This window comes from Plecotus auritus (genome assembly GCF_963455305.1).
Source record: "Plecotus auritus genome assembly, chromosome: 6".
NCBI lineage: Eukaryota > Metazoa > Chordata > Mammalia > Chiroptera > Vespertilionidae > Plecotus > Plecotus auritus.
In genome coordinates this window covers 152124357-152144457 of record NC_137773.1, presented here as the reverse complement: position 1 = coordinate 152144457, position 20101 = coordinate 152124357, and the positions used below count along the sequence as shown (strand labels likewise).

At 43.4% G+C, this 20101-nt stretch overlaps 1 protein-coding gene across 6 annotated transcripts in view; it reads right to left on the bottom strand.

Annotated features, from left to right (window-relative positions):
- Nucleotides 1–20101, bottom strand: part of CPNE4 (copine 4) — a 390994-nt gene that overhangs the window by 11690 nt on the left and 359203 nt on the right. For all 6 annotated transcript variants that reach the window (XM_080674014.1, XM_080674010.1, XM_080674012.1 and 3 more), the window contains 3 exons: nt 17081–17214; nt 6430–6484; nt 2112–2163 (listed from right to left, as the gene is read on the bottom strand). In XM_080674014.1, coding sequence (XP_080530140.1) covers nt 2112–2163; nt 6430–6484; nt 17081–17214 — 241 coding nt within the window. The remainder of the gene's footprint in view (nt 1–2111; nt 2164–6429; nt 6485–17080; nt 17215–20101) is intronic.

Here is a 20101-nt window from a genome sequence, read left to right as displayed (position 1 = left end):
TCATGTGTGACCATCATTCCAGATATTAAAGTCCTTGTGGGCAGGTATTATGACTCACTCCTTCAAAGATCTTGAGGCAGGTCAGGCACACCAAGTGTGTGATGAATGAGCAAAACTGCTGACACAATTGTCTGCTGGGGACTGTGGTACAGATGAATGACATTCATCATTATGGTCAACTTCTCATTTAAAGGGGGTTTCCATCCTGAGGCCACGTGACCCAAGGAAATAGTAAAGGGTGAGACTCCGCTGGAAGGGACGGCCCAGATAATGTAGCTTCTCCTAGCATTTTATGAGTCTTGCCTGAACATTTAAAGTTATGCCCACAAGCACACAAGAGTCCCATTACTAATGAATTGTATTCAAATGGCTCCTCTTGGTGTCTGTGCCTTTCTTAGCTCTTGCCCATATCCCTTTCTATCCTGAAACAGCACACTGGTCCTGTTTTTGGCCAGAGGGATCCACAGAAGCCGCTCCTGAAATGGGGTTCCACATCCACCATGCATGCAAACCAGATCTTGGGTGTTTTGGATGAGCAAGTTCTGTGTGTTCTGCCCTTATACCCATGCTTCCAACCCACTGAAAATGCTGCATCCTCGTTGCCCTGCCCCAAAGCCTGTCCTTCTAAAACAAATGTCGTATCATTTTGCAGCTTGGTTGTGAAGTCAAGTGACACTCAACAGACACTCTTTATCTATTTTGACTCTTTTTTTTTTAAAAAAATGATGTCTTCTTGTGTTTCTTTTTAAATGTTTATTTCACTGACTACTTGTTTCTCTTCTTTTTTTAAAAAAATATCTTTATTGATTTTAGAGAGGAAGGGAGAGGGAAAGAGAGATAGAAACATGAATGATGAGAGAGAATCATTGATTGGCTGCCTCCTGCACATGGGGATAAAGCCCGAAACCCAGGCATGTGCCCTTGGCTGGAATTGAACCTGGGACCCTTCAGTCGGCAGGTTGACGCTCTATCCACTGAGAAAAACCAGCCAGGCTATTTTGACTCTGGAGTTTTTGCCCAAGATAAGCACATTGGATTTCTCTTTAAAAAGTAACAGGAAGATGAATTCTGAGAGTATGAAACAGGCAAATGCTGGGCATGTATTTAGTTCTGCTTTGGTGAAAAACCATTCTTATAGTTTAAGAATGGGGGAAGTTAGGGATGAGTGGACTCTAAACCATAATAAATTTAGGGTGAGGGATCATGAGAAAGAATAATGGCAGAATGAAGATCAGGTCTCAGAGGTTACTATGTGCACACCCAATGACATTGATGTCATATTCTTGGACAGTAAGTGCCGAATTGGTGGAAGAAATTGCTGGATGCTCCACACACCTCACTGGATGTGCATTAACTCTGGTTCAGCCCCCTTCCTCCATGACAAGAAGGGGAGAGATATGGACATTTCTACCCATTTCCCTATAAAAAAATATCTTATATGTTTCATAGCAACCGGTGAACTTGTCTCTATTTGTTATTTAGAAAGAGGGAAAATAATTTTAGGATAATATGTATCATAATAGTTGTCATTATCATTTAATCATCATTACTTTGCGGAACTGTGTTGGAGAAATTCTAGCTGGAAATAGTGAGACGTGGACCAAAGCCTTTGAGAAGGCTATTTCTGGCACAAAACCATGAAGCTACTTGTTGGAAGTCACTGAGGTCGTATCCTTTGCCAACATGATGAAGGTGTCCAATGATTTTCATGTCCTCCCCTGACCCCCTACTTATACCCTCACAGAGAGGAAGTTGTGGGAAAGAAATACTTGAGGAAAAGTTGGAGAGCAGTGAGAGGGGTATCATCACTGCCCATCAAGTGAATTTCCCCCAGTGTTTTTTGGCCAGAGGAATCCAGAATGGGGATCAACATTCTTGCTGTAAACTCAAGACCTCTTCTTCATCCTGTCTTTTCCAGCTCTTAGTTTTCTGCTGTCATTATGGCTCTCTGTTGCCTTTAGAGTAGTGTGGTCTATTTAGATCCAGAAAGCCTACTCTTCTGCTGTGGACAATGATCACTGATAGACTGCATCAGAGGAGAGAAACTAAAATGGGAAATGTGCAAACAAAAGGGCTGTGAGACACTGGCCTTCTTTCACATTGTCATTTACCTGCACATTCTGGGTTGTCTTCATTAAAGTTGATTGCGAAGTCATGAGAGACCTAGACACCAATTAAAATTAAAAAGAAGGAAGGAAGGAGAATTACAACTTTAATCCAGGAAGGAGGCCCTGGGCGGAAGAGTCTGCAAACAAATGCCCATTCCATTCATTAGATGTCAAGCCCCAGGAACCATTTTAGCCTCCACAGAGTCAGTCTGAGATGGAGGATGAATTCTGAGCTCCCCGTGGAGTTGAGGTGACAGGAAATTTTTCTAGAATCAGATAAATGTTGGCAGGAGGGGAGAATGATACATATAAAAAATGCCAAGATAAGATTTCAGAAAAAAAATGTAACCCCAGAAAGAACTGGCCACAAACTGGAGGCTTAGATTGGGCTGAGCTCTGCTTGGACCCAATGATTTAAAAAAAAGGTAACTCGTCACCCCGTTTGCTCTAAGTGGTGATGGTTATAATAGCTCCCGCTAAGCTGTTGACATTTAAAACTCATTCTAACATACTATGCAGAGCTATAGGACAGCAGGATTTGCCCATATATGCAGGTAAAAGAGACTCTACTTTTGGAAAAGTGATAAAATCACATATCTTGTAATATTCCAACATAGATTCCTCTAGCTGCCAGGACCTATCACAAGGTGACATGCTTACTTCTTTCTTTCTAAAATCTGGTAAAAACAGGAGGACTGTTTTGGCACCTGGACATTATGGGATCATTTGGGATTTTACAGAGACACCCATTTCAAATGTTATTTCCTAGCCCTGGCTCTCTTGGGGGCTAAAAAATGGTCATTAGTTATTGTGTTAAAAGACCCCTCTTCTCTTTGTGGGAGGTCAGAACAGATGCTGTTGGTGCCTGGCCCACATTCCCCTGCCCTTGGCTCTTCCAGGCAAGTCAGCTGACTTCCACCCATTTTACCGGCTTTATTTACCTTAAGTTTTCTCGGGTCTCCAGAGCCTGCTTTTTAAAAATTTAATATATTTTTATTGATTTCAGAGAGGAAGGGAGAGGAAGAGGGAGCTAGGAACATCAATGATGAGAGAGAATCACTGATTGGCGGCCTCCTGCACACCCCTCACTGGAGATCGAGCCTGCAACCCAGGCGTGTGCCCTGACCAGGAATTGAACTGAGACCTCCTGGTTCATAGGCAGACAAACACTCAATCACTGGGCCACACCAGCTGGGCTCCAGAGCCTGCTTTTGGCAGGCTAAAGGTGTTGCAGGGGTCCTCAAACTATGGCCCGCGGGCCACATGCGGCCCGCCGAGGACTTTTATCCGGCCTGCCGGGTGCCGCTGCCTGTCCTGCTTAGCAGCTGACTCGTCCCGGGCCCGCAGTGCGCATAGGAATTTGTTCATAGTTTTTTTTTAAAACTATAGTCCGATCCTCCAACGGTCTGAGGGACAGTGAACTGGCCCCCTGTTTAAAAAGTTTGAGGACCCCTGGTGTTGGGGATTTAATGTCACTCGCAAGCAGCCCTTCCTTAGTGGCTGACAGGACGTGGTGTATCAGTACCCAGCCCACTTATCCTTGGGGTCTGTGTGTGCTCCACAGTTTCTTCCAGGGTCCCCAGCAAGATTCAGCTCCACTGCCCACAGAACTAACTGACTTGTTAGGATACCCTATGTCCACTTCCTCTCACTTCCTCATCCTCTATTGAGGTTTCCTCCACCTCTCAAATAATTGCATCCAAGTCATCCTGTCTCAAGGTCTATTCTAGGGAGAGTACAGGCAAGCTCTGAGGTTTTTCTCAAAGAAGTAAATCTCAGTGACATTATAAACTCGCTGGGGGCACCCAAGCTGCTGAGACCATCAGTGCCTGTCTGGGGCAGAGGGAAAGTTAGGTCTGGAGCAAAGTGAGGAGATGTGAGGGAAGCTTGTTAGGACAGCAGGAAGAATAAGTTGGCTGACAGGCATGGTGAGCATGAGGACTTCAAGAAACATCAAAAAGGATAAATTACACCAGGAGGGGGACCAGGCAGATGTCATGGATGAGAAAAGGAAGGCCTGGAACAAGGTGTTCTCAGTCCTGCTGGGCCAAGCTGAGACCAGAAGACTACCAGGTGGGGATGCGGTGGGGGATGCTCAAGCATCTCTTGGTAGTAGGACTGGTGGTTGTTGATGTGCATTCCAGTCTCGAGGTGCAACAGCTCAACACCCACCTGACCACATTCCGGAGCTGATATCCAACCTGAAGGGGACTATATCTCCTCAGCTCTGCCTAATTCTGGTTGTATAATCTCTCTCTCTCTCTTTAAAATTTAAATTTTTTATTGTTTAAAGTATTACATAAGTCTCCTTCCCCCCACCCCCCATTGTGGTTGTATAATCTCTTAATCTTAGTCTTTCCAGGCCTTTTAATGTTTCCAAAGAAACCAGAAATCTGACATTTTATATGAAATTGCCTAAATCTTAAAAAACATTTGTGTGTCAAAAACTTGTATGCATATATACATACTAGAGGCCCAGTGTATGAATTCGTGCACAGGTGGGGTCCCTAGGCCTGGCCGGTGATTGGCCAATCAGGGCTGGGCTGATCAGGGCCTGCTGGCCCAGGGGGAGAGTTGGGGCTCAGGAGGTTGGCCATGGCCCCGAGGAGGGAGCTGGCCCTTGGCCTCCATGGGAAAGGGGATGCATCCACCACCACCCACTCCCGGTTCCCCATCCCAGCCCAGGACCCGAAGGCCCTGGTGGGGTCGGGAGAGGAGGCAATGGTTGCTGGGCCAGGTGCGGAAGGAACGGATGCCGGATGCCGACGCTGCCGGCCATGGGAGGTTGGCTGTGGGAGCACACTGACCACCAGGGACATCTCCTGCATTGAGCGTCTGCCCCCTGGTGGTCAGTGCGTGTCATAGCGACTGGTTGACCAGTTGTTCCGGTCATTCGATCGTAAAGGTCGCTGAAGCTTTTATATATAGAGATATGCACAACCCATGGACACAGACAATAGGGTGGTAAAAGCCTGGGGCAGGGGTGGGCTAGAAGGAGTCAATAGAGGAAAAACGGGGATATATGTAATACTTTCAACAATAAAGATTTAAAAGTTTAAAAAAAAATTTTGTGTCAACTATCATACATTTGTGGCCCGAATAATGTCTACAGGCCACCAGTCGACAATTCCTATTCTGTATTCTTCCTCCCCATGTGCTCTATTCCCAACAAATGCTTCTAGAATTCTGTAGGCATGCCCAGCAGGGAGGCCTGGGGTGAATACAAGCAGACAAGGAGGACAGGTCAGGGGACCCGCCATTCCATCCACTGTTCTCTCAGCAGTCACAGGGAGAGGGATTCTCTCTTTCAAAAAGGGCACAGAAGGGGAAGGGCCTTGGTCTGACAGCTCCGGTGTGGGAGTAAATGTTGCCATCTGACTCCTGCCATGCAACTCAGATACAGACAGTAAAAGAGAAGTTGATGATTGTACAGTGTTGCCTGCACTTAACTTGGACCTCAGAGGCCTGGATAAGGCTGGGGCAGAAACCCTGCTGCCCCTCCAAGGCCCTCCCACCTGGGGAGTTAAATTCTCTTTAGAGATATGCACCCTACTGTGGTATATCAGATGCTCCTGTGGAACAAAATGTTCCACAGGAGCATCTGATATACCACAGTAGGGTGCATATCTCTCTCTGCACAATCTTTGCCTTCTTTGGGTCATGGAAATAAGTATTAAAACCAAATCAGCATGGTGATTGTGGGGGTTGGGGTTGGGGTGGTGGAAAATGGTATGGGGGGGATAAGTGGTGATGAGAAAAAATAAAATAAAGAGGAAAACAAAACAAAACAAAACATCCTAAAAACAACAAAACCAAATAGGATTCCAATGCCCTCATAGGAAGCTTTTAGTTTCTCAATTCTCTAAGCCAGAGTGGTTCTATCTTAGGACTTCCCTGTGTGTCTCACACAAGACTGGTGCTCAGAGAGCTAGGATGAGGGGGGCTGTGGACTTCATTGTCATGGACTTCCTCAGTTAGTTTTATCAATAGGATCTTTCTCTAGAGGATAGCAGAATAGATAGGTTTTGAGTCACCGAAGATCAACATCCTGAGTGTTTTATCCATCTCTGACCATATCTGTAAGAAGCTAAGCAATAAATGCTTTTATTTGGACCTCTAAGAAGAACAATCAGAATACCAGGAGATTGGGTTTTATCAAAAGACAGGGTCTGAGGACCTAATCTCGTGGGTTCTGAAGACCATTTCTGAGTCTTTGGGCCCTAGTTACATAATTATATCAAGGGCAAACAAAGAACACAGACTCCTGGGAAGGAAACTCAAATTATTCTTTGGCGACAGCAAAGCATCTCTACTCACTCACCGTGTACTCTGGGGGTATCCTGGCACCAAATCCAAAGGCTGGGAACATTTTGTCACTGAAATAAAGGAAAGAAGTTGCTTTATTTATCATCTAATGAGGAAGAAAAACATGAACCTGCATTACCTCGTTCGGGTATGCCAGGTGCTGACTCATGCTTCTTGATTAACTGTGGCGATAGGCAATAGCTTGGATAATTAAAATAAGAAATAATCCTCAGAGTTCATTCCAGTCATTAGTCTGCAACTTCTTCCTTACTTTTTGCTAGATTTGATACCAAGGAATAAAATGGCCTCAGGATTTCCTCCCCCTTTCTCCCCCTCCCCCAGTATTCTGTTTCCTTTGAAAAGATCATGAACCAGGTAACTCCTATGGTTGATTGCTAGATATATGCTATCTTTTAAAGTCCTTTTAGGGAGAGATTATTATTCCAGTGGGGAAATGCCCTGGGAAGTGAAATCCAAGATCATGCTGCTAGTTAGAGCCAGGGTTCAAATTCAGACAAGCCTGAATCCACAGGGCTATTAAAAAGCAATAGAAAGCTTGACAGAACTTGGTTGCATCGACGGAACTCATTGTATCCACTTCTTTATCTCATACAAGCAGCAATAAATTGTTTACATGTCTTTTCTTGTCTCCTGAATTCAAAGGAATGCTGTTTTTTGTATTCATATCTTTATATTTCTACTGCCTCCCTCCCTCAGATTGCCCCTTGCCCCTACCTTCAGGATAATGCTTGTCATAGATTGTGTGCTCAATAAATATTTAACGATGAGATAGTGCATGAATTGAATTATTAAGATGTGGCCATATGAAAAAGAAAAAAATCTTTGTGAAAACCTATGAGAGTCACATATATGTCTTTTGGCTTGGTTTCTCTTATACAACTTGAAATTTCTCCCAATTTATTCATTCGTGTATGTGATATCTTAACTCTTAACTATGCTAGGCAATGCATGTACTTATTTAATTCTCAAGCAACCCTTGAAGTTTCACCTACTTAATATTCCCATTTTACAGATGAATAAACTGAGTCTCAGAAAGACTAAGAAAGTCTCGGAAACCCTAAGGTGCTTTCCCAGGGAGGACTGTGTGATTCGAAAGACCATACTTTTTCTATTACACCATTATAATGTAATGGTTATAGATAGCATTAAATATGATTTCCTTCTGTCACTTCCAGCAACAAGCCTCTCTTTCCCCACCAGACAACAAATAAGACTGTCCTTAAGCAAATTTTGTGCTGTCAGAGGATAGTTGCAATGGGGGCTCTGGCTTATGGCTCTTGTCAGAGGGCCTGTCCTCATGCCATTTACCTCTCACTTCCTCTCCCATTAAAAACACAACAGATTTCTTCTTAGAACAATTCCTTCTTGTCTCAGTTCCTTGTAGTTGAAAAGAAAAGAAAATCCAGGGTAGTTCTCACTGTCCCTGAGCATCTTTGTAAGCAAAAGGGACCCTCCTAGCCCCTGAGGCTGATTGAGAAGTCAGATTCTCACCCATCCCCGATCTGATTTAAAGATAATTAGTAGCCAATAATGGCTTTGATAAAACTTTACCAAAACACAGCCAATTTGATCAAATCTGGGGATGCAAGGAAGCCAGAATTCTTTGAAATCAAAGTCTAAATTCTCTGGAAAATCACCAACTCCTCTGTTTCCTCACTGTTGTGTAGATATGAGCTTTGTGGGACATTGCATCTAGTGTGTATTTAGAAAAGGTATTAATGCTGATAAATAAAAATTCACAACAGCTTATAAAGGATTAGCCACAGCTTTGAGAAAAAAAAAATACTTCTGGTCCTTGGAAATACTTTGCTTCAGCAATTCGTCTTTAACCACAACAAGGGCAAGAAGGTGTGGGAAGGAATCTGTCTGGGAATTTCAGAGGTATTTTCTAGGTTAAGTCTGGAAGAAATCTTTCCCGGATGGAGGATGGATCCTGGTTCTTCAAACTCAGAGATGGTTCAGAGTCAAAACAGAGAAACCTAGGGGGCACCACACCCTTTATTTTCTTCTTTAATGAATTTAGGAGGGGTGTGACCCAATATACCATCCATTTCTTTTTCTTCTGTTTTTGTTAATCCTCACCTGAGGATATTTTTGCATTGATTTTTAGAGAGAGTAGAAGGGGAGGAGAGAGAAAGAGAGAGAGAGAGAGAGAGATAGACAGCGATGTGAGATGTGAGAGAGACACATTGATTGGTTGCTTCCCGAATATGCGGACAGGGCTGGGGATTAAGCCTGCAACCGAGGTACATGCCCTTGACTGGAATTGAACCTGCAAGCACTTTTCAGTCCATGGGCTGACACTCTATCCACCAAACCAAACTGGCCAGGGCTTCTTCCATTTCTAATCACCAAACCAGTGTTCTAGCCTTAATGATATTCCTTTATACCTTCTAAGCCACCCATGGGGATGTGAAGTTTGCTGAGCATGATGTATTGTTATGTAACAGAGTTTGAAGAGTAGAGAAGTAGAAAAAAATGCCTGGCCTACAAGAGAAATAATTAATGAGTCAGGAGGACAATTCTCTGAAGTTAGCTATCACAAAGACTCTAGCTAATAAACACACTAAAGCAGTGGTTGGCAAGCTCATTAGTCAACAGAGCCAAATATCAACAGTACAATGACTGAAATTTCTTTTGAGAGCCAAATTTTTTTTATATATATTTTATTGATATTTTACAGAGAGGAAGGGAGAGGGATAGAGAGCTAGAAACATCGATGAAAGAGAAACATTGATCAGCTGCCTCCTGCACACCTCCCACTGGGGATGTGCCCGCAACCAAGGTACATGCCCTTGACCGGAATCGAACCCGGGACCCTTCAGTCCGCAGGCTGACGCTCTATCCACTGAGCCAAACCAGTTTCGGCGAGAGCCAAATTTTTTAAACTTAAACTTCTTCTAACGCCACTTCTTCAAAATAGACTCGCCCAGGCCGTGGTATTTTGTGGAGGAGCCACACTCAAGGGGCCAAAGAGCCGCATGTGGCTCGCGAGCCGCAGTTTGCCGATCACGACACTAAAGGAAAAATTTCAAGTCTACGCACAATGGATCTGAACATTGCTCTTCCAGATTAAAAGTAAAAACTAGGCATAGAGGAGTCTTATGTAAGAGGCAAGAGAAGGCAAGTTGCGCACACAAGTGTGCATCAGCAGGCCAGCGCGTCAAAGAACTCAAGCTCTGGCTGGTGTGGCTCAGTTGGTTGGGTGCTGCCCTGTGCATCAGGGGGTTGATGGTTTGATTCCAGGTTCCTCTCTCTCTAAAAATCAATTTTTAAAATCTTAAAGAAAAAGAACTCGAGATTGGATTCACTCAGTACTGAGTGAAGGGGGCCATTTAGCAACTATTGGGAAAATGGTTGGTGAAACCTGATGATACAGAAAATTCAGGGGCATATCACCACATTGGTAAAGGCAATATTTCTTCCTATTGTAATAAAATAGTACAAAATGCACTGAAAGAGCCTATGGTCTTCAATGCTAATGAGCCTGCAGTCCTGAACTTCCTAGGGAATGGCCATGGTCTCCAGATGCAAGATTCATTCTCAACCACCATTTTCACCCTCCCTGTTAGGAAGGCTTTGAGACAAAGGGAGAGGTTAATAAAAATAAGGAGAAATTATTGCATGCACGAGAAAATGGAGATGAACTCAGGGCAAAATGGCATTTCAGAACACCTAGACATTTACTGAAACAGTGGTCTTAAAACTGGGGTACATGGAAAGGCGGAAATGCAAAGTCCTACTGTGGATATGAGTTTTTTTTTTTTTTTTTCTTTTAAGGAAATCAGTGTTCAGTTTCTCAACTTCCCTATGTATTCTTTGCTGAAATTATCTTCTGGGAAAACCTGTGATGGAAAGACCTATTCTCCACTCCCACCTTCCCTTTCACAATTACCCTTCTCCTTCACCCATTCTGAATGTAAAAACTCTACAGGAACAATTCTAAATGAAAACGATTCACTAGGAAACAAATCCTTTTGCAAGTCAGGTAGTTGCCAGGTTTTGCTTTAAAAAAATTGTAAGAGGTGCTGATGTCAGATGGTAGGTGGTTAAAAATGTATTTTGATAATAGACCATTATATGATTTAAAAAAAATATGCATTTTATTGATTTTTTTTTACAGAGAGGAAGGGAGAGGGATAGAGAGTTAGAAACATCAATGAGACATCAATCAGCTGCCTCCTGTACACTCCCTACCTAGGATGTGCCCACAACCAAGGTACATGCCCTTGACCGGAATAGAACCTGGGACCATTCAGTCTGCAGGCCGACACTCTATCCACTGAGCCAAACTGGTTAGGGTGATTTTTGATATATAACTTAGAATTGAATAGTACTTCTAGTAAAACTCTTTCCATTACCACATACTTATTTTTAAGAACAAGTTTCCTTAGCATTCACATTGATAAAACAAAATTTGGATTAAAATTGACGCTAGATTTTCCCATTCTAGTAATAGTTGATATTCATCTACAGATTAGTAAACTAATGAAAAAAAACCCCAATCTGTTTCAGAGTTTTTATAGGCAATACTTAGATATTAAAATTTGTAATACATTTATGTTCTTTTGATGAATTGTGCATTAATAATGATTATAGTAAAAACTCAACTAGAGGATGTTTTTAAAATATTTTGAATATTTTCATTACAGGAAATTTTAAAATTTATATTCATATATTTATGATAGAAATGTATGATATAGTGATCAAGAAAAGAATTTCAAAACAAAATTTGGGGTACATTGTGTTGAATCCTGTGGGGGAAGGGAATGGAAAGCTTGTTCATGCATTTTTAAAATGGATGATGGTGGGTATCAAATAGCTATGGCATTTAGATTCTCCTGGACGCAATCACAAAGTTATATAAGAATTTTATTTTAAATGTCCATATTTATACTATACTAGAATTTTCATTCTTTATCACTATTTAAACTCATGATGGGAAACATTAGATTTCAATGTAAAAATGTGTGAAGGTTATGTATTTTTATAAAATTCTTTTTTTAGGGGTATACAAGCCAATTTTTTAAAGGTCATTGGTCCAAAACTACCTTTATATTTGACACACTAGTTCTTTTCCCTGTTGTGTATGGTTTATTTTTTAAAAAATAAACTGAGTATTAAAGATAATAGCCTCTATTATTTATTATTTACAACACGCAGAACCTGTGCTAGCTACTTGATTTATTTATTCTTTTTGCTAAATGAATTTATTTTTTAAAATCTTGTTTTCTAATTAGAGTTGACATTTGACATTATTTTATATTAGTTTCAGGTGTACAGCATAGTGGTTAGACAATTGTATAACTTACAGTCCCCATGATAATTCAAGTACTCACCTAGCACCATAAATAATTATTTCAATATTATTAACTATATTCCCTATACAGAACTTCACATCTCTGTGCTAGCTAATGACTTAATATCTAATCCTTACAACTGCTCTGCAAGGGAAGTTAAATAAATCTTTAATTTGCAATCAAGAAAACCAAAGCGTGGGGAATGTCAACCTAAGGAGAACAGAGGCAGCAGAGCTGGGGTCTGAGCCCAGGTCCACCTGTCACCAGGACCCAGTGCTCTTTCTGTTACTTCTGTTGACTACCCTTCCCAGGAAGCTTAGTCTGGTCTAATGACTCAGAATAACAAGAGTAAGTTCATCCACTTTCTAAAAGCAACGAAGGACAGAATTAGCAGAATTCGCCATCCCCTAGGAGGCCCTCCTTGCCCACCTTCCCACAGAAGAAAGAGCTAAACCCGCCCTCCTCATGCAGTCTCCATTCTTAAAGGGACAGAGCTGCTCTGGCCACGCGGGGCTAGGGTTTATTTACATGCCTTTCTCTCCCATGAGATTGTGAACCACTTGGGGGAAAACTGGTCTTCTACTAATTTCTGTCTGTCTTTATGGCCCCACCTGAGGTGCCTGCACCTAGAAGGTCCTGCACAGGCTCTTAGCCATTTCAGTGGACCCATCTCTCCAGACCGAACTCTGGGTCTCAACTCTGGATACCCATTAGAATGAAAACTCCTGATTCCCCAGGATGCACACCTGCCTAACTCAATCAGAGTCTCGGGGGTGGAGCGAAGGCATCAGCATATTTTAAAACTTCCCAGCATGCGGCCATGGTGAGAAGCACTGACTGGTGTTGGTAGGATGGAAAGGTATCACTATGGTGTTAATCTGCCTTCTGATTTGTATGCCTGTCCTCCACACTCAAAAACCACTCAGATTGGCTTTTAGTTCTAACCTTGCCTCCTCGTACTGCACCCAGCACATCGTGGACGAAGCTTGCTGCCTCGATTTCTGATGTCCTTGTCTTATTCTGGGGCGGACACATCTATAAAATGGCAGTCTGTACTTCCAAGCAATGCATTCGGTGTCTATACTCTCTTGATGGCAGATAGACCAGCCTTCTTAATAGAGGATATTGCAGGGATCAAAGGTACATCTCAATGGGGCCAAGGGGTGGATATAATCTTGGCCTTGAGCAGTTGGAGGAGACCATGTTGTTGACAGGAACTGGGCAAGTGCTACAACCAACTGGGAATATATGAGCTGTGCATGTGTGTATGCATGTGCGTGTGTGCACACACATGTGTGAATGTGTGTCTGTGCATATGTGTACGTGTGCCTGTGTATATCTGCGTGCATGTGTGTGCATGTGCATGTGTGTGCCTGTGTGCATGTGTGTGCTTGTGAAGTCACCTAGGAGAGAATGAGTGGTGGTGTCTTCCAGGGGCAGCAGACACAGAACAGGCTGGCAGGATTGCCTTCTGGGTTTGAGGACCAGATTTCTGGAAGGAGCTGTTCCTCAAGGCCACCCCGAGAAGAGGCTTCACAATCTTTGGAGCTGTTCTACTTCACGGATCACCTCGTAAGGACCTGTTAGCAATGACTGTACAAGACAGAAAGAAACCCCTTGGCTTTCAGAGGCTGGGAGGAATTTCTAAGGCTCCTGGGGATTAAAAACCTGTGTCGCTGCAGGAGGGGGAACAGTGCCTTCTGTCAGTTTTTGTGCAAGTGTTTCTTTTTGAGCATCAACCCCACTGACTTTGATGTGAGAAAAAAATAATTCCAAAGCCCAGACTTGAAATTCCCTGACTCTGCCTGTCTACTGCCTATCCACCCACACAAAGGAGAAACTGCGGGCACTTGTCAGTTTTCAAGGGAGCAGCTTGCTTTCCACAGTCTGCTCGGGAGTCTTTGCAAAGAGTGCCCAGGCTTTTCAATCCTCCTTTTCTTCCTCAGGTGTTTATTCATTTTTATGCCGAGCTGACACATACATATGCATATATATATGATCCACTAAGTCGAAGAAAGCCGATTTTCTTGGCCAGTTGGGGCCCATAACTTAGTATTATCCTATTAAGGTGTTAAAGAGAATCACGATTTTTCACATAACCCCTAAGGTGTCATATCTTATTTTTGTTCTGATTCTGTTATTTTGAAGGAATGCAAAATGCTCCCCAGACTCTGTCTGGCTCACATAATAAAGGGATAACAGCTCTAAAAGATGTGCGGGTCACTCCAATTAGTCTCCACATCTGGCCTGCAAGGCGATCAAGGAAACAGAGAGGTTTAGCATCTTGTTCCAGATCACCCAGTAAGACTGCCAGGGGCCACAGTGAGGGTGCTGGCTGGCAGCATCTTATTTTTAGACAACCCACCAACCTCTTCTTTGGAATTCATTTTTATACAACCTTCTCCCCTGCTGAGTCCGAGTCAGCTCTGTTATTAAGCACCTGTTGTTTGAAACATGTATCAAATGCATTTACCTACTTTATTTCTTTTATAAGCATTTCAAGAATTTAAAAGTTATTAAGATTCCTGAAGCTATTTTCTCCCTTTCTCCTTATCTTTTATGTACATACTAGAGGCCCGGTGCACGGAATCATCTACTGGAGGTCCCTCAGCCTGGCCTGTGGGGATCAGTGGATCTCTGTGCCACCACAGCCCAGCCTTACCCGCCAGCTTGTTGGGCTCCAGCCCACTGTCCGTGTCAGTCCCGCACAGCACAAAGTAGTGTGCGAAGCAGCAGGTGGCCGGGAGGAGCCTGAGCCCAGGCCAGGCCCTGGTGCACCTGCCACCACCACAGCTCCGGCACGTAGGCGGGGGGGGGGGGGGGTGTCTGCGGGAGAGGCTTGCCCGGCCACAGCTGCACTTGCCAGCAGTAAGCCCAAAGTCTGGCTCCCTTCTGTCAACTGAGTGGTGCTTCCGCTGTGGGAGTGCACTGATCACCAGGGGGCAGCTCCTGCATTGAGCGTCTACCCCCTGGTGGTCAGTGTGCATCATAGCTACCAGCCGGTCCTCTGGTCGCTTAGGCTTTTATATATATAGACTAGAGGCCCGGTGCATGAAAATTCATGCACTGGAGAGGGGGGGGTCCCTCAGCCCGGCCTGCCCCCTCTCACAGTCCAGGAGACCTCAAGGGTGGGAGGCGACCCGGCGATCAGAGGAAGTGAACGCCCCATCACACCTCTGCTGCTGCCACTGCCGGTAGTGCAAGCCTCGGCCAGCCCTGGTTGCCTGAGCCTCAGGCGGCCCTGGGGGGCTGGGCAGCCGTCATCCAAGGCTTGCCTGTGCCTCAGACATCAGCTTGGCAGCTGCCATCCAAGGCTTGCCTGCACCTCAGGCCGGCCCTGGGCGGCTGGGGGGCTGAGGGGACCGGGCGCTGCCATCTTGTGGCTGTGGGTGCCCCAATCTTTGAGGGCGTGGCAGTCAATTAGCATTTTCTCTCCTTATTGGCTATGGGTGCTGCCATCTTTGCGATGGTGCGAGGGTCAATTAGCATATTCCCTCTTTATTAGATAGGATTTTATCCTAGATTATTTGTGTATGTTGAGAGAAAGTGACAGAGAGAGACAGAAAGAAGGGTGAGAATTACTGTTTTGGTGTGCTGAGTATGTTTAGGAAGTTCCTGACAGTGGAGATGCAATTTCTCAGCTTTCTTTCTTTCTTTTTTTGGTAGAAATCTCCATATGCTATGAACTTCTTTAGGGATCCTCCCTGTATTTGGGCCTAAGGAAATCAGAGCTGAAATTCAAGTTATCTTCACATTCACTATCTCAAGATTAAATATAAAAAATATCACTCCAGTAAGGTCATGTAAATGCTATTGCCCTTTGTTCTAAATGTTTAGGAGGGGAAATGTCAGCAAGAGCCCACATATTTAAAGCTCTTTTTATTTATTTTTTTAAAAATTGATTTCAGAGACATGAAGGGAGAGAGAGAGAGAGAGAGAACTAGAAACATCAATGATGAGAGGGAATCATGCCCCCTACTGAGGATTGAGCCTGCAACCTGGGCATGTGTCCTGACTGGGAATTGAGTGCCACTGAACAACACCGGCTGGGCTATTTAAAGCTCTTTGATTTTATTGGACTGTCCATTCATTCCCAAACATCCCTCACGCCCATCTGAGTTGGGGATGATCGTGCCGAATCCAGAGACTCGCCTGCAGGAGGCATACTGGTGGGACCTGTCCCATTACCTGTCCTATTGGTTTTTGACTTGTGCCATTTTCTATGGTACCTGCGCTCATAGTTTTTTAAAAATATGCTTATCATTAATTATGAGACTAGATAGAACAGAAATCATGCTACCCCCTAAATTTTCTCTGAAATTGGAGGATAGAATTGCTTTCATTATTTTCCTGGCTTAAGAGGTCAGTCATTTAGTTGCTGCTCATTATTAACTAGGTTCGTTTTATAATCACAATAGGGAGTCACCTGGGATTTACCCATATTTATATTTACATTGGTTCTACCTCAAAAAACCTTCTTGAACAAACATATGGACAACTTCATCTCAACCTGAAAATACTGGAAATGCAGAATAAATGCAATTTAATGTTATTTATGTAAATAACTTCTTATAGGGAATTATCTTAGTGGGAAAGGTCAGTATTTACCATCAAGTAAAAATAAATATAATATTCATCTGATCTCAAAATAATGTTTCCTACAACACACACACACACTTGATGGGCACATATAAGCGTATGTGGGCAGACGCATACCCTCTGTTAAAGTTACCAATATCTTTAGAGGTCAGTGAAATACAGTGATTGTGAGCTTAAGCTATGGAATGAGATAAATCTGGGTTCAAGTCCTGCCTCTGGCTGTGGGACAGTGCACAGGCAACTCAATCTCCTTGAGCAATTTCCCTTTTCTGTTAAGTAATACCTACCACATAGGGGTTAATTTGAGGACTGGATGCAATCATGTCCAATAAATGGGTGCTTTTCAAGATCGAAAGTGCTCTCAAATCACCTGGCTATCTTGCTAAAATGCAGATCCTGATTCAGTAGACCTGGAATGGGGTTTGAGCATCTAAGCTCCAAGGTGATGCTGCTAGTTCATGGACTGAACTTTGAGAAGCAAGGCACATTTTAAAACGTTGGGAAACCAACATTGCTATCCAGTGGTTTTGCAAAGAAATCTGAGAAAAATAATATTTTTTCCAATAACTAAGGTAAACATGGCACGGACTTAGTGTCTCTAAGTTTGGGGCAAGGTTTTGTTCTGTCCCTGCATGAGTCTTTGCGATGAGTTGCTAGATTTAATTTTCATTCTTCTGCCAAGGATTAGCCAGGGGTCCTCAGAACCCACAGAGACGACAAGGCCTGAACCGACCAAAAGTCTCGTACCTGTCATAGTCTTGGCAAATCTCCCCTACAGCCACCAAGGCCTTCAGGTACTCGTTGGGCTGGTAAGGGTGGATGTAGTGCAGGGAACAGCTGTTCCTGGGGTCCCCGTTGGAGGCAGTGAAGTCTATAGCTACCTGGAAGAGGAAACAGGAGAATGGGTAGATTTAAAGTGAATGCACATCAGAGGAATTGTGATCAGCTACAGAGGGACATGGCCTGTGATGGGGAAAAAAAAAGTAGCATGTTATATACCTTGTCAATGAGAGTTAGAGAAAAAAATTAATTAGCTTAAAAACTAGCATTGAGGCCATTTCTGTAGTCTTCAGTCCCCCAACCCCCAATGTTCTCTTGTCTCCCTTTCCAATACTGAACTTGAGATTGATATATAGGTCAGAAAGACCAGCTGCGGCTGATCCCTGTCACCAGGCAGCAAGGGCAGAATATCTTAATTCCCTAAGGATGGACTTCTATGCTCTCTGGCAGGGCAATGCCATCTCTGAGCCATAATTAAAATCCCTTAGAACCAAATTCTGTGTTAAAGATGTGGTTTATCTAAGAAAGCCATTGTCGTATTTTCATGAATGGCCCATTGCCGAGAGATGTGCTGAAGTGGTTATAATACATTTTCTACAAGACACAACTCTGTGTAAGGCATCCAGCTTTAATTTCCATTCATGGAAGAACTGCTGCCTACAACAGAGAAGATGCCTGAATGTCATGGCATTGTGAGTGGGAAATGGAGAAGGGAAGTCTGTCTGGCCACCAAGTAGTCAATACCCTTGGACTTCTTAAATTTTTTTCTGACCACCAACATCAGTATCATTTAAATAAAAATGGACTCACCCAATACTTTATAGCAAGAATTAAAATGCTTAATCCTTGAGGGTGCGGAACTGCGAAGGAACATTCCTTTTGATTTTCAACATCATCACTGTTTAATAAATGTGAACCCAGCAAACACCTCTCTAAACAATTGGGGTCTGGACAGGGAGGGAGGGATTAAACTGAAAAGTTATAGTGGAAGAGAGAAATGCTCATTTAGGTCTTCCCTTTTTCTTCAGTGTTCAGCAGAATTGATTCACTGGCTTACTAACGACAGGAAGGCTCTGCTTTCTCTTACGATCTTGTGGGCAGGAAATGTTATTTGTCTATTTGGCAAAATTCCACTAGAGAAAAATCACTGGAATGTCCCCCTGGATTTATTAAGGTAAGAAATTATTTCTGGGAGGACAGAGAAAACGTGCTCTCTGCTCTATTTATTCAGCTTATAAGAGGAAAGTTGACAGGAAAAAAGTGTCCCCCATGTCTTATATTGTTACCTTGCAACAGAATCAAAGTAACTGAAAGAGATCAAGCTAACTGTAATTTACTTACAACCTCTTTTTTCTTTTATAAAGTTATTTTGTTCATCACTGATTTTACCCCCCTTTTCCTCTCACCCCTCCATAGGATTATATTGAATATAAATTTAAGCAGGATTCAAATTCTATTGGCAGAATACCTAGATGTTTTCAGCAGGGGCCAACCAACTGATAAGGTGCTAGTACTACCAGTGTTTCATAAGGAAAGGTCATGTGAAGAAAAATGCAACAGTCCTTTCATGCCCCCCATCGATGCCCTTACTACAGCTAACAGAAGGAAGAATAGGGGGTAACCTTTGTTAAATCCCTGCTCTGTGTCAGACACAACGCTAACTGCTCTACAGGCACTGTTACTTCATTTTCATAAAGACTCTGGGAGGTAGAGATTGTTATTCCTTTTAATTGGTGAAGATCCTGATGCCCAAAGGTGAAAAAGGTCACACAGGTCACAGAAGATGGAGCTGGTTTGAACTCAAGTCTATATGGCTCCAAAGACTCTGCTCCTCCTTTAGACCAGTATACACCTAGAGGACATGGAGGTCTGTAACCAACATCCTGAGATGTCTCATGGATATGTTTTCTTCTTACCAGGAATGGAGGGGATTTGGCCTGGAGGTAGGGAGACTAGCTAGGAGGTAACTACAGTTATTTAGGGGGAAAGAATGGCCTTGAATGAGCATCTCTTTGTATTCCAAGCAGTGGTAAAGGGGCAATTGAAGAGTGTGTGAGTGTGTGTGTGTGCACGCGTGTGCGTAAGCACTTGCAAAAACAGTGGTCAAATATGTTACTGAGGATGACTGGAGGTGACCTAAAAGGACCAGTAAAATCCAGTATCTTCTGAGATAGATTTCAACCAGAAGGTGAAAGCCAATCCACTTGGGGGAAAATAAAAAGAGAAAAAAAAGTGATTGTCCTTTTAATCAAGGACTGATGGCAGGCTAGTTGTGGCTGTGTATGTGTGGCGGCGGGGGAGGGGGGTAGAGGTGAGGGTGGGGGGTTACATGTTTCTGTGAACAAGAAGGAGGTGAAAGCACTCCAAAACCCACCCACAGAAACCCAACCAGAAGGAGGTCCAAATATAGGCAGATAATTCCTGGAAGACTCCAAGAGGCACATTTAAGAAGTGCTTGAGAGACAGTGTTTGAAAAAATCACATGCCTGGAGGTCTCCTGGGTTTACTAAGCTCAAACACACAGGGCCACCATTCTCAGCTTTTTGTCCTGATGAGACACTCGTAAGCCATAATAGCATCTTGCAGGTGTGTACACAGTGCTGGGAAGGCCAGGTGAAAAGCCATCTCTTGCTCTCCCACTAAAGAAAACATTTTATAACTCTGGAGGATTGTGAAGAATGTGAGAATTTTGTTATGGAGAAAACCTTGATTCTGCTCCAATTTACCTAAAACGCAAATCATTGCAGGTGTGGAGACTTTATGAATAACAAGTATCTATGGGCCCCCTCACTCCTTATTGTGAGGATGCCCTCCATCACAGATCCCCACACTCCTCTACCTGTGCTTCTCCATGCTGCACTTGACCACTGCCCCATGTGCTGACCACCTGACTGAGTGTCAAGGGTACTCTGTGATGGCAGAGACATGCTGGTGTCTTGATATAAAACCAGAGAATAAAATCAGATGATATAAAGACCAGAGTGGGAA